The 17,086-nt window shown below is 35.4% G+C and overlaps 1 protein-coding gene across 1 annotated transcript in view; it reads right to left on the bottom strand.

The window, feature by feature from the left end:
- Positions 1-17,086, bottom strand: part of LOC129224198 (MAM and LDL-receptor class A domain-containing protein 1-like) — a 124,444-nt gene that overhangs the window by 50,727 nt on the left and 56,631 nt on the right. Inside the window, exons 8-10 of the mRNA XM_054858616.1 lie at positions 14,190-14,280; positions 5,362-5,504; positions 211-327 (exon numbers count right to left, since the gene is read on the bottom strand). Coding sequence (XP_054714591.1) covers positions 211-327; positions 5,362-5,504; positions 14,190-14,280 — 351 coding nt within the window. The remainder of the gene's footprint in view (positions 1-210; positions 328-5,361; positions 5,505-14,189; positions 14,281-17,086) is intronic.

Here is a 17,086-nt window from a genome sequence, read left to right as displayed (position 1 = left end):
AGTGACTTCCCATCGGAGTGCCTATGACCACTTGAAGATACTACTTCGCACTCGTTTTACAAATAATTCCCAATATAATATAACTCGTCAATTAAATCCCGATATGTGTGATTTAAATTTCCATATACCGCACAAAAAAAAATCGCATAAAAAAAAAGTCCGCATAAAAACTGATTTGGGTGTATATGCGGGAAAAGCATGTACGCTCACCTGGCTGTAAAGGCTACTAGGGGTCAAAGGGACCGCTCCTTTTAACCAACCGCTCCTTCCTTCATCCTTCAGAACCCATATGGTTGATTCCGTGATGTTTTCCTCCTTCCTGATCACCTGAGAATGAAAAATGCTTTATAGATACACATTTTTAAGCTACACTGTTCAAAACAATGGGGTCGTTTCCAAAATTTTAAAAGTATTTTTTTCTGAAAGAGCATGCTTAAAATCATAGGATCTGACCATTTTTTAAATAATTTGTTTAAGTTTAATATTTTTTAAAAAATTACTGAAATCTGTGCGCTTTCATTGTTTACGCTTCTGTCGTGTGACATCACAAATGATGAAACGCCATTCAGTGTTGCCATTCACAGCTCAAAATATTTAATTCGCATCTTTACTCACGTGTATTGGCAACGATAGGGTTGATAGCAAGCGTAGAGCGCAGTTTTAATTCGCTTCTTGACTATCATAACGTGGAAACGTAGTAGAAAGATGCGCCAAAATGCATCATTTGTGACGTCAGAAAGACCACGCCTCGTTTTCAAAATCAAACATTTTAAAAAATTTATTGAAAAATAACTGTTGGGAAAATGAAAGTATTTTCTCGGTCCATGTTATTTTTTTTTACTCATTCTATCAATTTCATTGACTAAAAGTAGTACTTTTGACTGAAGGAAACAACCCCATTAGGGGAGCAATCACACAAAAGTGAAGAAACCGTTGTGAAGTAGCCTTGCAAAGGCATAAAATGGAGTATACACGCGTATTGAGATGCAATACAGCACAAAAGCAGAAAACATTTGACTAGGAACTTTTCTCCTCTAGAACAGTTAAACGAACATGAAATGGGGTTGTTTCCTTCAGTCAAAAGTAGTACTTTTAGTCACTAAAACTGATAGAATAAGCAAAGCAAATAACATGGACCCAGAAAATACTTTCATTTTCCCAACAGTTATTTTTTAATTAATTTTTTAAAATGACCGATTTTTTCAAATAAGGGGTGGTCTTGATGACGTCGCATATGATGCTCTTTGGTGCATCTTTGTACAGTGATTCCACGTTATGATAATCAAGCAGCGAATTAAAAATGCACTCCACGCTTGCTATCAACCATATCGTTGGCAATACACGTGAGTTAAGATGAGAATTAAATATTTTGCTCTGTGAATGGCAACACTGAATGGCATTTCATCATTTGTGATGTCATCGGCAGAAGCGTAAACAATGAAAGCGCACCGATTTAAGTATTTTTTTTTTTTTTAAATATTAAACTCAAACAAATTATTTGTAAACTATTCAGATCCTATGTTTTTAAACATGCTCTTTCAGAAAAAAAAATGCTTTTAAAATTTTGGAAACAACTCCATTATGCCTCTCCAACATCGTCTGCTACAGTTTTTTGTGTTTGTCCGGATTTCAGGCCCCCGATAAAACGTCAAGCCATGGAATCCGGTCAACTACGATGTCTTGTCATTTTCCAATCAAAAAATAATAATAATAGTAACGAACGGTTGAATTTTACCGCTTAGACAGTGAAAAATGGGTTTCTGTTAAATCGCGATTTCTTCACTTGTAACCTTTTTCTGCTTTTCGAAGACAAAAACATTGATTTGCTTCCGAAGTTTACGTTTTATTCTCATGTCTTCTGAAAACATGGAGGCTTTATTGCAAGTTAGTTTCCGGAATAATATTTTTAATTTTGTTAAAACCATGTGCTCTCCTAATTTTTTTCAGCGAGCAGTGTATTTTATCGTTGCCTCAACTCAAGTAAGTAATTGAATATTTGAGTGTTACGATCATAACATGAGGAGGTACTAATCAAAACCACATTCGTCCATTCTAAACAATTTGTGGGAATTCACGGAAAACGTGTTTCTGAATAAGATTTTATGGAAAAATGTGTTTGCTGTCTGACCACGGATTGTATGGAAAGACAAACATCCGTTTTACAGCCGGAAATGGACGAATCTATTATTTTTTACCGATGCCAGCTTTTGCAGAAGCAGAGTCTCATCCAAATGTGCGGAATACCGGCATCAATGTTTTACTTTCCTCCCTCATTCAGATGGATTCGTCATATTTGGACGTTTGAAAATTCCATACAATCCGTGGTTGGACAGTATGCATTCATACAGATTTATTTAATTTCATTAATAATCATTAGAGAAAGCTTTCGGCTATAGGAAGACCAATAAACGTGTAAATTTTTAAATTAGGACATGTCTTCATTTGATTGGATCGAGAGGACATGTTTTTCTTTGATTAAAATTGTAATGAACACGTTTGTTTTTGAAAGAATTAAGAACCTAAACACATTCATAGACGTCCACCATAGCTTCTACAGCTCGAGCCGCCTTAGGGGGCGAAGTCGATGTGGCCACCGAAGATCTCTAGTCCGCCCTAGAGCCGCTATATAGATAGGCCGACGCATCAGCTTAAGTTTAGCCATCTTGGATCGAATTTTTCATTGTTGCGCTGCTAGGGTTGCCACAGCAAAGTTTCGCTTAATTGCTGGTTTGATTCATTCCTACTGAAGGGGGTAAGAAGTTCCTATTTGGTAATTTTATCGTCGCAAATGCGTCACTTGATCAAGAGCAACATTTCCATCTGAAGTCCAAGCTTTTTGCAAATTTTAAAGCAAAAAAATTCGAATGAGAATCATTCTCCATAACTGATTACACTTCAATGCAATTTAAATCATGACTAAACTCTTATAAACATGATAAGCAGTTATTTATTCATTCATTTATTTATTTATTTATTGTGGTTATTTTATTCGAAGCAAAATAAATCGACAGTAAAGCCATCAAGCTCAAAACACGGATGGTACAGAAATATCCACCTCAACACGTCTATAAGAATCAGGATGTTTTAAAAGCAATAATAATGACGTCATAACCCAAATAGTATGTATTAGAGCCGCTATATAGACAGGCCGACGCATCAGCTTAAGTTTAGCCATCTTGGATCGAAGTTTTCATTGTTGCGCTGCTAGGGTTGCCACAGCAAAGTTTCGGCTTTCGACAAATTTGCCGAAAATAATATTTTATTTAATAAACAACTCACGTGCCGCTCATAATTGCTCACAGTGAACAATCACCAAACGTGATAATTCGCCAGAAAAGACAACCACTCAAACACGCGCTCCGATCTAAAAAGGCTAATCTTAAGCTGATGCGTCGGCTCGTATATATAAGGGCGCCTTAGTCCGTCCTAGAGATATAGATAGGCCGACGCATCAGCTTAAGTTTAGCCATCTTTGATCGGAATTTTCATTGTTGCGCTGCTAGGGTTACCACAGCAAAGTTTCGGATTTCGAGAAATTTGCCGAAAATAATATTTTATTTAATAAACAATTCACGTGCCGCTCATAATTGCTCACAGTGAACAATCACCAAACGCGATAATTCGCCAGAAAAGACAACCACTCAAACACACGCTCCGATCCAAAATGGCGAATCTTAAGCTGGTGCGTTGGCCCGTATATGTAAGGACCTTAGTCCACCCTAGTGGCTAGTTTCTGCCAAAAAAAAAGTGCAAGAACTGTGTGAGATTTATAACTCATATTCATACGCAAATAGTCTTGTCTACCAGCAGTATTTAAAATTTAGTTGCATATACTTTTGTCTAAGAGCTGCGACACATACTGTCTGACCATGGATTACACGGAAAGGCTAATATCCGGTTTATAGGCGGAAATGGACGTATCTATTTGTTTATAGGGGTATTAGTTAGTTTGTTACAGATGTGCACTTTTGCCTCTCTATTACTTAGCCTGAGTTTTATAAAAATGAAAATTTGCTCTCAGCAACATTTTTTTAATCTAAAGTATATTCGATCTATAGTCTCCCCGGCAAAAAGTATTTGATTTATTTATTTACAACAAAGTTTTGAGCTTATTATTTTGCTTTTACGTTCCTGAACGAAATGAAAATGTTTTCTTTTCTTTTTGTTGTTTTCCATGGTAACTATTTTTGTTTCCCCTTATTTTATTTTAGAGAATGCAATAAATGAATAAGGTACTATTGACATTATAAAACGCGTGAATCAAAATTCCATCTTTATTTTCCCTTCTCCCCCTGCAAGATTCATTCAGATGGAATCGTCTTTACTTGGCGGATTTCCAAATCACATACAATCCACGGTCCAACAGTAGTCTTGGCATGGAATTAAGAAGGTTCTCTGAGGTGGACCAAGGAATTTTCCAAACCAAACAGAAAAGAGCGCAATTAAACATTTTTACAGGTCTTACATTCAAAAGTTGAGCCATACCAGATAATTACGCATATACTACACTCAAAAATATACACATATGGAAATTAGGACAAAACTTGTCAAAGTGAAATCGGGGGTAGGACAAAATAAAATTTTTGGTTGCCCATACATTTGTGTATACATAAATAAAAAATTGCAAAAAGTAACTTAAATGTAGTTAAAATGAAAGATTAGGTTAAAATTTGAGAGGGCAATTTTTTCTGTTCACCTCCTGTTCGTAAAATTGTAGTAAAGTACTGTTTGACCATGGATTGTATGTAATTTGGCAATCTGCCAATTAAAGACGATTCCATCTGAATGAATCTTGCAGGAAAGAAAGGAAAATAACGATGGGATTTTGATGCACGTGTTTTATGATGTCAAGTGCCTTATTCATTTATTGCATTTTCAAAAATAAAATAAGGGGAAACAAAAATGGTTACCATGAAAACAACAAAAAGAAAATAAAATATTTTCATTTCGTTCAGGAACGTAAAAGCAAAATGGTAAGCTCAAAACTTTATTGCGAATAAATAAATCAATTAATTTTTGCCGTGAGAATATAGATCGAGTATTACTTTAGATTTAAAAAAATGTTGCTGTGAGCAAATTTTCATTTTTACAAAACTAAGGCTAAATAATAGAGAGGCAAAAGTGCACATCAGAAAAAAAGCAACTAACATCCCTATAAACTAATAGATACGTCCATTTCCGCCTATAAACGGGATATTAGCCTTTCCATGTAATCGATGGTCAGACAGTAAACTTCTAATACTTGCACATGAGTATCTGCTCACATTCAATTTCCTTAATGTAATAAAAATAGCATTTTTTTAAAACATAACGTAAACTGTTCCAAATCCATGAGTGTAATGTTCTACAGCACAGTAATACCTTTAGTGTGCCTGGATCTTCTCCGGCCATGGCGTAAAAGAAGCTCAGACAGGTTGTTTCTTTGGCCGGCTCGAAAAGATCACTCTCTAAATTTGCAGTCCATCCAGGTTCCTTGTTCACTGTACTTAAGACGAGGTAAAAGCCTTTAAAGAGAAAACAAATACATATACCTGCTTATTGGAATCTTGATTACAATATACCATAACTTTATCTGCCATAGTTTTAACTTTCCAGTACATTTTCAAAAACTCATAACTAGTATACCAAGTAACTCATTTTTTATTTTACAACATTTATGACTTTTAAAGATATTTAGCACTTTAGCTCACTTCAGCTTTTTTAAACGATCAGTTTCACTTAAGTTGGATATTAAAATATAGCTCAAGTTCTTCGCTATTAGAACACAAGGTTTAAAACGAGCTGATGTGTGCATCACGTGACTTCCTTTTACCCCAATTTAATGTCATTTCCCCATTACTGGCAATTTTAATGTGATTCAATAGTTTACTCTCTAAATATTACCAACAGTGGCTAAATTAAAATCAGATTTTTTAAAAAAAATCGCCAAATGTGTCGCCACCTTGGCGACCCATTTGGCGAAAACTTGGCGACCAAAAGACTGGCGATATATCGCCAAGTGTCTGCCAAATTATAATACCACTTGAGTTTACATCGAAATTAACAATGATTTCCCCCCTGGGAAAAAGATCCCTCTAGAAACACCCAAATGCAACCAAAATAGGAGGTGTATAACTAGACTTCACTAGGAGTCTACGTACCAAATTTCAACTTTATAGGGCATACCGTTCTTGAGTTATGCTACATACATACGCACATACATACATACGTACATACGGACGTCCCGAGAAAAGTCGTTGTAATTAACTCGGGGAATGTCAAGATGGATATTTCGGGTGTTTGTACGTTCTTAGGCACTTATCCGCGTGTGGTCGGGTTGAAAAAAAAACTCAACATTAATAGGGGGGGGGTGAGCAAAATGGAAATTAAGGTTGAATTTTGAGTAAAAAATTTTTCGCGAATACAATACTTCCTTTGTTGTAAAAGGAAGTAAAAATGGTAGCTCAACATTTTTTTTTTTTTCAGTTAAAAACTGTTTATTCATTACATAAGAAATTTGAATCCATAGAAGTTGTAAAAAAATTTAAGCTAACTTTAGATTTTTTAACTTTGTCTCTGAAGATTTGATTTCCCCCATCCCTTCGATTAATACTCCCTAAAAATTAAATGTCATTGACTCATTGTTTGAAATAGAGCGCGGGATTGCGTGAAACGCGCACAAAATCGGTAAATCCTGCGCAATCCAAAGGTCCGTGCGGGATTTCGCCTCCCGTAAATTCTTAAACTCGATAACGAACCCCATATCGGAAAAGCGGAGAAGATAAAAAAAATTTCAAAATCCATTTTTATTTTGGAAAGATGTAAAAAATTTAATAAAGCGTCCGTCAATTCAAAGCAATTCAAGTTACAGTCGAGTCCCGACTTACGCGAGGGATGCGTTCCAAGACCCCTCGCGTAAGTCGAAATTTCGCGTTGTGGAAAAGGGTATGTGTAAAAACTTTTATAAACGTACCCAATTGTTTTAGACACTTGTTAACACTCCCTCAACTGTAAAAAAAACATTTCTTAACTATACATTACTGTGTCTTACATAAAAAACCGAATGTTTACTTATATTTAAAAAAAAAACGTTTTATTCAACAATAAATACTGCTACGATGCTCAAAATCAATGGGAAAGAAAGACATAAGGTAAACCAGTGTACGGTGCGTACAGTATATAGTAAGAAAAGCAAATGCACTGTAGTTGTACTGTACAGTAGATCCAGTACAGTCGACTCCCGCTACAACGCGATTCGACTTACGCGAAATGGCTACAACGCCAATTTTTTCCGAGTAACGAATTTTAGAGCTAACGCGAAATTTTCGTCCACAAGACGAATTTTTTGGAAGGAAGTATCTGCTCCGTTATTAGCTACAAAATATTTATTTCGTAAATGTTATTACATCCCTTTAATATCACTGACTGCGAAAGTTCTCACATCAAACTAATCTATGCATCGCGTTGTTAGTGCATCAAAAAACCACCCAGCATCTCTCATTTATTCATTTTTTTCATTCTAAATATTAAAGTGTATGAAATTTCTGGCACCTCAGTGGCACCTTTATCTAAAGTTTGTGAAGATGGGAAGAAAAAGAAAGTTTCTGATTTAAAAAAAAAAGCCTTAGATTATCGATATGCTTGAACAACTACAAAACGTCGACGGTAGCACGACATTAATATGAGTGAATCTTCCATACGTACAATTAAATGTCAAAACAAAAAGATATACGTAAAAGTTCAGAACTTAGTTTCAATATTGAAGCTTGCAGAGCAGTCTGGCAAAGTAAATATTATTAAAATAGAAGCTGCTCTTGTATTGTGGATTTAAAAGATAAAAAAGAGGGGCTGTTGCCTCAAATTGAAACGTCATAAAAGAAAAGGCGAAGCAGCCGTATTTAAAAATGCATTAGATGAGAATAACGATCTGATCATGGAGCATAAATCATCATTATTTTCAATTTTTAACTCATAAATATTATTACTGTATCTACTGTACAGTACTATTATAGTGCAGCATTTTATTATTAATACATCTTTGCATACCGTGTTGTTTTATTTTATGTCTATATCTCCCATTCATTTTGAGCATTTAAAATATTTCATGTTGAATAAAAATTTTTTTTTTTTTTTTGAATACGGTAAAAGTTTAGTTCTTTATTTAAGAAATTGTAGTGTGTAGTTAAGGAATTTGTTTTAAAGCAGTTTGAGGGGTGTTTAAAAGTGTCTAAAAGAATTTGGTATGCTTTAAAAAAAATGTTTTACATATATATTTCCACAACGCGAAATTCCAACTTACGCGAGGAGTCTTGGAACGCATCCTTCGCGTAAGTCGGGACTCGACTGTAATGATATTTGTAACTTGAAAAAGTGAAGATGATAATGATTTAGGCTACGTAACCAAACCGTTATTCTAATATATCTTTGAACAGTTGCTTCGCTAAGCTTTTATAACGTTTCCATCTATGGCAACACCTTCTTCCAGGTTTCTTTAATTCACAATACAAGAGCAGCTTCCATTTCCATAAATTTATGCATTTTAATAAGATATTACTCGGTAAACTTTTACGGGTTTCCTTTCCTTGACTTTTAATCGTATGTATGGAATATGGAAGAATCAATCATACCTAATTGTCGTGCTACCTTCGACGCATTTTTTAGTTGAGATTCAGCTTTTCAAGCAGCTTTAACATCCAGAAGTTTTAGCTTTCCTTTAATTCTTAAAAACTTCCTCTTTTTCTTTCTATCTTCACAAACTTTAAATCAAACAGCGCTTTTAGGTGTCATTATATTTCATCAACTTTCTAATTTGGAATGAAAAAATTCTTTACTGGTGAAAAAATCGCGTTATAGCCATTTCGCGTAAGTCAGATCGCGTTGTACCGGGAGTCGACTGTACATCGACGAATTCCGATTCGTTCGCATCAACGAATTCCGATCCGCCGACATCAACTGATTCCGATCCGCCGGTCGAAATGCGATCCGAAAGCTGCTGGAAACGACAGTCCGTTTTCGAAAGGTATAGGCAATTTTTTACTTTAACTGTTTAATCGTTAGAAAAATAGTCTTTGTGCAGTAGAAATATTATTCTAAACGATGGGGACCGAACCCCATTCGGATAATTAGGTTCATAAAATGGTCTATTTAAAAAAATAATTAAGTGTATGTGTATGTTACTTAGTTGTAAAATATTTTATTGGAAATGAAATAGTAAAATAAAATTGCAAAATTACTGAATAATTATTTGAAATTTGGGTTGATATTATACTAAAAAAATTATAATTTAAAAATGAATAAATAGAAAAATGAAATAAAAATGAATTATAAAAAAATTCTAAACAAATTTTCAGAACTTATAAAAATTCTCCCCCAAATTGAAAAATTCCCCCCCCCCCCCGGAATCTGAAGTAAAGGGGGACATTCCCCCCTAGAAATTGAACCCTATTTCAAACCCTGAGTCATTATTATTATTGCATTAAATGTCATTAGTTTGCTCCACATTTATCGTTTAGCTACAAACAGGAACGACAGACGACATATTTTCTTTTCTGGTGGGGAAATTGAGCATTTAGAAGTGTCATCTCTGGTATTGTAATTTTATTGGCGATCTTACCGTCCCTACTAATAACAGCGAATCTTTCAGAGATAAGCACACAAATCCAATTTCATGACTTTCAATGTGAATAATAGTTTAAAAAATAACATTCTATTTGGTTGTGTAGTTGTTGTCCTGTGCCACCTAGGCTGGCAATTTAGGGTGCGCTGCTTCACTTTTTCAAGTGTACCGTAATTTGGTGTGAAGACCGACTTCCACTTTACACACCTGCCATAAGAACCCGTTCATAGGGTAGGCAACCATTCACAGAACAACAACACGTTCTCACAAAGAAAGGACAAGTACGGGAGAGAGAAAGTAAGCCCATGCCCGAGCTGGGATTCGAACCCGGGACCTCCTCATCGCAATCAGATTCCTCTGTCCCCTAGACAAGGCTTGTGTGTAGCAACTTTATGAAATTCCTATAACAAATTGGAAGTTTCTTTACGAACCCCTCTGTACCGTCCCTCTCATATCTAGGCTTGCCAGATTTCATGAGTGTTCAACCGGAGCACCGGAATGCTCCCCCCCCCCCCGATTGCGCCGCGATTATTCAAAAGGGTACACACCCCTGACTGGTTTTTAGAGTTTTAAAGAGTACTAGCTGCGTCGCCCAGCTTTGCACGGTCCACCTCGAAAATAAAAGTTATGTCAAGTGACGCGAGTTCAACACTCGGGCTTAAACCAAAACAAACAAACAAAAAAAAAAGTCAGTGAAATTTTGCGGCAGATTGTGGGAAAACCCCCAAAAAGTAAACATTTTAAATCCCCTGATTACAGGAAAAGCCTCAAAACAAAAACAAGAATTTTACCTGTTCATAAACGAGAAAAAAAATCTCAACAGATCTTTCGTCTCAATGATTTTCTTCACGCTATATATTTTCTAAAAGCATTGTTGCGGAAAGTTGAGGTGGAGCACTGAATAATAATTTGAATGGAGGAAAGCCTTCGAAAAATAGGGATTTTTATGTCGAAATCCAAGCTTAATAATTAATAGTTTTTAATTGATGTCTCCGCTAATTATTATCGGAGGATTATGTTAAATAGCCAAACATGAAGACGGGAAGATTACGAATCCATCGATACTTCCTTCGATGGTCAGTTCACTGTCGTTCGGGAGAAGAAGCTTAGACATACATAGATACATAGATACGCTCAGTTTTTAATTGTATAAGATTTCATTCTCATTGCATAAATGGTTACTAATTAAGAGCTTAAAACTAAGGGTAGTAATGAATGACACAAGAAGATAAACTAAAACATTTTATTTTCTCACATGCTAATATTCATAAGTTACTTGAGTAAGAAGAAACACTTTGAATGAAGAATAAACATTTTAACATTATTGTGGTTTTAATCTTGATGTAAATATGTTTACAAGCTAATCTGAGATTAATTTTTTAAATGACAAAGCAATTATCCTAAATAATCCTTCACTGTTAATTATGTTTTGGTCATCTGTAACGAAATTTATCTTTTTCCGGGACGTGAAGTAAACCGGCCGGGACACCGGGAATTTGTCTTAAAACCGGGACAGTCCCGGCCAAACCGTGACGTCTGGCAAGTCTACTCATATCTCTTACGTACCTTCTTTCTTTATCTTTACTAATTATAAAGCTGAAAGTCTCTCTTTCTGGAGGATGTCTGTATCTCTGTGACGCGCATAGCACCTAGACTGTTCGGCCGATTTTCATGAAATTTGGCACAAAGTTAGTTTGTAGCATGGGGGTGTGCACCTCGAAGTGATTTTTCAAAAATTCGATTTTGTTCTTTTTTTATTCCAATTTTAAGAACAAAAATATCATAAGATGGACGAGTAAATTACGAAATTATCATAACGTGGAACCGTAACATGGGCACAAGCCAATTGGCGAGATACGAAATTATCATAACGTGGAACCGTAACATGGGTACAAGCCAATTGCGAGAAGATTCACCATACATAATTTGTAAATATACAGGCGAACCAAAAGACCTTTTAATTTTTCTGGGCAAAGCCGTGCGGGTACCACTAGTAATCAAATAAAATCCTTTTGTCAGTGATCGCTGCTGACCATTTCTATTTTTTTACGCACAAAGAAGGTTTTTACAGGCATTTTAATGTTATTTTGTAAACTAAATTTCTATGATTTTATTTCATCAGAAAAGTTAAAATTACAGTCGGATGCCACCCCTACTGCTATTAAGACAAAAACTCGATTTCGAGTTCTTGAACTTCCAAGTACCTGAAATTCAAAGTACTTTCTTATTCTAAGATATATTTAACCCTTTCGTTTTACAGGGTGTCCAGCAAAGGACTCCCTGGTTTCAAAATTAAATATCTCGAAAACAAAGGACGATATTGGAATAAAATAAACGGTATGTTTATAGTGAAACTCATAAAAATCATATACAGGAACTTGTAAATTAGTTTTAAAAAGTTCCGACAGGTGGCGCTGCACGCTGTAATTGCAATAAAAGTCGCCATAAATATCGCTGCAAAGAGGTTGAACGATTATTTGTAGCGTATATGTAAGCATATCTGGGAGACTAAACTACTGCTGAAACAACTAAACTCTTCACAGCACTATTTATGGAGACTTCTATTGCAATTGCATTGTGCAGCGCTACCTGTTGGCATTTTTTAAAATTAATTTCCGAGTTCCTGTATATGATTTTTATTGGTTTCACAATAAACATACCGTTTATTTTATTTCAATATCGTCCTTTGTTTTCGAGATATCTAATTTTGAAATCAGGGAGTCCTTTACTGGACACCCTGTAAAAGCCATTGAAATATTGAAATCCAAATAAAAGCACAAAGATAGCTCTTAGTTGAACTATGGAAAGTTTGAGTTACCAATTAAAGGAAGCAATAGTTTACTAAGTATTACTCTATTAACTGTTAAAACTTTACCTGCTGGGACCATGGTGCTTTTGTCAACGCTCGGTCCGATTTCACCATTTGTGTAAGATGATCCTTGCTTCCTGATCCAGATGACGTCACCTTCTCCATCTATCCAATCGCATTTATTCTCTTCGAAATTACAGAAACCTAAATACAAAAAGAGTGAATGACATTCAGGATTGCACACTCAACTTTTCTTAGTACAATTTTTTACTGAAAATAGCACTGATTTTTGGAACAAGATTCACAAATGTGTGTGTGGGGGGTCGTTTCCAAAATTTTAAAAGTATTTTTTTCTGAAAGAACATGCTTAAAAACATAAGATCTAGCCATTTTTTAAATAATTTGTTTAAGTTTAATATTTTTAAAAAATTACTTAAATCGGTGCGCTTTCATTGTTTACATTTCTTGCCGATGACATCACAAATGATGAAATGTCATTCAATGTTGCCATTCACAGAGCAAAATATTTAATTCGAATCTTTACTCACGTGTATTGGCAACGATATGGTAGATAGCAAGCGTAGAGCACAATATTTAATTCGCTTCTTGATTATCATAACCTGGAAACGCGGTACAAAATGCGCCAAAGAGCATCATTTGTGACGTCGTCAAGACCACGCCTTGTTTGCAAAATCGGACGTTTTAAAAAATTATTTAAAGAATAACTGTTGGGAAAATGAAAGAATTTTCTGGTTCCATGTTAGTTTTTTTTTTTTTTTTGCTTATTCTATCAATTTCAGTGACTAGAAGTACTACTTTTGATTGAAGGAAACAACCCCATTGTGGATTTTTGTTACACAGGGTGATTTAAAAAGAATAGCGGGTTTTCATAAGAGTGCTGATTTGAGGATCCACGGCTCCCTATTGAAACTTGAATGAAACAGCGAGTTCTAAACAGTTTCAGCTGGCATCCGCTAGATGCCTCTACGTGTTATCAAACGTGTCCCACTTGTTATTTATTATACAGTTAGTCAAAATAGCAATCAAGGGATAGGTAATTTAACACTTAATGAGTGGCACACCCTAAGTCACCAGACCTAGACCCATGTGATTTTTTCCTAGTGAGATATTTAAAAGATGCTGTGTTTATACCTCAAGGCGGGCTACAAGGATAATAAATGGACTTTCTCACTTAAACTGCGATTCTAGGCTTAGAAGGCTTAAAATGTACAGTCTTGAGCAAAGAAGAGCCCGAGGGGACATGATTCAGTTGTTTAAATTTACTAAAATGAAAGATGTCACGGGGCTGAAGTTTAGCACTGAAAACAGGACAAGGGGTCATTGTTTTAAGCTATTTAAATCTCAGGCTAACATGGATGTTAGGAAAAATTATTATTTTAGCAGGGTAGTGGAACCTCGGGACAGCTCACCGGAAGAGGTGGTAATGAGCAAAGGAGTAGATAGTTTTAAGAGGGCCATTGATCTTCACTGGGGATTGTAAATTGACTAGGACCAGCCTTGCTAGGTCCAGAGCCTGTTGCTGGTCGTCACTTATGTATTTGTATTTGATGCAGCAATTGCTTCTGAGACTGCGTACATGCTGCAACGTGTACGGCAGAAGTTTGTGAACCGTTCCGGCGTCAGGAGGAGGGCCCATAGAATATTTTCAGAATCATTTAAGTGAGAAAAAAGTCGTTCTTGTACCATTTTTACTCTTAGAAATATACACGTTTGAAACCCCGCCATTCTTTTTGAATCGCCCTGTAGAAATCGCGTTGAACTCACCTGCTTCGGGACAATCTCCAGGAACGAGTTTTATGTCATCAACTGCAAAAGCTGCTGCCGGTTTGCTTTCTATTCCAGCGACGAAATCGAACTGGAGAGAAGAAAATAACAATTGAAATGAAAACATTCATCATCAACAACAACAAAAAAAATGGTAGCATTTCTAGTAACAACCGGGTGCAATATTTGTAAGTCATAGCCTAACTAACGTAAGTCACATTGTCACTACTTTGCAGGCAGAAACACCCCTTTGGGAGGTTACGGGGGGTAACTTGGACCTCCCAAAATGTTTCCCTTGCTCTCCAAGTTTTGTATGACGATTCTGCAAATTTGGAACCGCAATTACAATACTGCAATTTTTAAATACCCGAATGTCTCTTTTCCCTAGACGTGCGTAGAGCCGCTATATAGATAGGCCGACGCATCAGCTTAAGTATAGCCATTTTGGATCAGATTTTCATTGTTGCACTGCTAGTGTTACCACAGCAAAGTTTCGGATTTCACCGAATTTGCCACAAATAATATTTTATTTAATAAACAATTCACGTGCCGCTAACTCGCAACTCCAACGAACTATAGGGGGCACTGAAGTCACTGTCTAATGGCGGAATTGAAAACTACAACAAACGCACATGGTAACGAAGAAAATGCTAAAAGTGTTGTGATTTTTGTTCGTACGTATGATTTTTTCGCTTTATTCTTTTAAAATTAATTTTCAAAGTCTTGTGGATATTCTGGCCCACGTAGAAAGAAATGAGAATTCAAGAAGCATTACTAAACGTCAAAGATTAATGCAAACTACGTAGTTCGTAGTTCTAAGCAGCTATTTCCACGATGTTGAATTCGATATTTATCAATTCTTGATAAAACTAAATAATAATTGTGGCCTGACAATAATAACAATTAATGCTAGAAAATTCAATGTGACATTACAAATTGTTATCGAAAGAAGATGATACTTTTTTGCCTTGCTTGGCTAGCGCTTATTTTTTTTTTTTTCCATTTGTAGCTGAGTTATTTCTCTCGAATTCCCGAATCGGTTCTTTTAAAAATTTTCTGTTTCGATTTTTCTAATTTCTGAGTTACGATTTAATTGTGTCATGTTATGCAAATCATCAACAAAATTCTCACGGATATATGGTGGTAGGTTTCTTTTCAGTTGATTGACCATTATTTCCTTTCACTTATCGAATTCTGTAATCTTACTACCATTTTATTCCACTCATGATAAAAATTAAAAATGGTTTAACTAAAAACGCGAAATCTCGCCAAGGCTACTTTGCTCGCACAATACTAAAAATTATAACCCTAAACAAATTTGGCGAAACCTTTCAGCTGAGAATAAAAGGAATAAAGTAAATTCTTTCTCGGTTATTCATTTTGTTCTACGATAATATATTCAAGAAAATATTTTGCATACTGTCCATTCCAACTAAATGCTGCTGTAAAATATGGTAAGTTTAATTAATTTAAGATTAAAAAAATCCCCATATTCTTACAAATTCATACAAAACAATAAAAAAATTTACCTGGTATAACGTTATCCAATTTTGTTAATCCAGAGTTTTCTTGTTTACGCTTCCACCATTTAATACTTTTTTGAAAGAAATAAGGAAAACTAACATTATTTTGAGAAGCTCGAGAATACTACTAAGGGACGAATTAATTTCTGTTGTTGAAGGCGTTCTTAGACATGTTGAATGCGTTACTCAGAACAAACTGACCGCGTTTACGTCAACAGATACACGTGGAGCGCAACGTGGCAATGTTTTAGTTGCATTCGCAGTTTTATAAATCACCGTAAGGTAGCGTATTCGAGCGCTGGAGTTCCGAATGATTGCTCACAGTGAACAATCACTAAACGCGATAACTCGCCAAAAATGGCAACCACTCAAACACGCGCTCCGATCCAAAATGGCTCATCTTAAGCTGATGCGTCGGCTCGTATATATAGGGACCTTTAGACGTGCGTATGTGGGTACACCCGTTAGGGTGAGCCGAAAAAAGGATAATTTCAAGAAGCAACTTCTAATAGCAAAAAAATTGTGTATTGCCATCCTAAACCTGGGGAAAGTAATTTTAAAAAATTGATAGTTTTGTCTTCAGATCGCGCATTGGCAGCAAAGTTTGAGCAAAAATTTTTAAATGGTCAATTTTACAATATTTTGTTTTAATCCAAATGTTCAAAATTTTGTTCTAATCCCGTTTAAATGCTTCTGTTTAATACTCTTTTCGTATGTCTTTGAAAATATTTATATTCCTTTACAGTTTTTAGTTCGCGCATAAGCCGCAAAGTTACGTGAAATTAACCAAAAATCGACGTTTTTAGCCCTTTTTGTATATTGCAGTATTTCTTCTTTGAGATCTCAATTATACATTTTTTGACAATAAATGTGTACTATGCTGCTCTTTGCTGGAAATGCAGTTATATTTTGTTGCATCAATAACCCAAAACCCACCACAAGTAGGTGGTTGCACTTTGTGTTCCACCCTGCAATCCCCAAGAAGAATAGTTGTTGCATTGACTCATATATTTGTAAACTAATTTACATTCATAAACTTTTTTGGTTTTAAACAAGTTTCTACGATTCGATCAAAGTTTGAAGTTGGATTTAATATTCAGTTTTGGCATTGATGTTTGCAAACATAAAGTTTTCACATAAATCTATCTCTTGCGTCTAACAACTCAAATGAATTTCTGCAGATTCACTGAACAGTTCCACAATCCATTCAACTGCCCGAGTGTGATATGGGAATTTTAAGAAAACGTTCTTAAGCAAATGTATAGTTTCTAGAAATGATAATATATCGTAGTTTTTTACGTCATCACTGAAGCGCAGGAAGTAAAAACGTTGACCAGTCAACTAACTGCTATAGTTCGAAGCTTCAAATTTTAA

This window comes from Uloborus diversus, chromosome 6 (assembly GCF_026930045.1).
Source record: "Uloborus diversus isolate 005 chromosome 6, Udiv.v.3.1, whole genome shotgun sequence".
Classification (NCBI taxonomy): Eukaryota; Metazoa; Arthropoda; class Arachnida; order Araneae; family Uloboridae; genus Uloborus; species Uloborus diversus.
The sequence above is the reverse complement of the archived record's forward strand: the minus strand, read 5'-3'. Positions and strand labels throughout refer to the sequence as shown.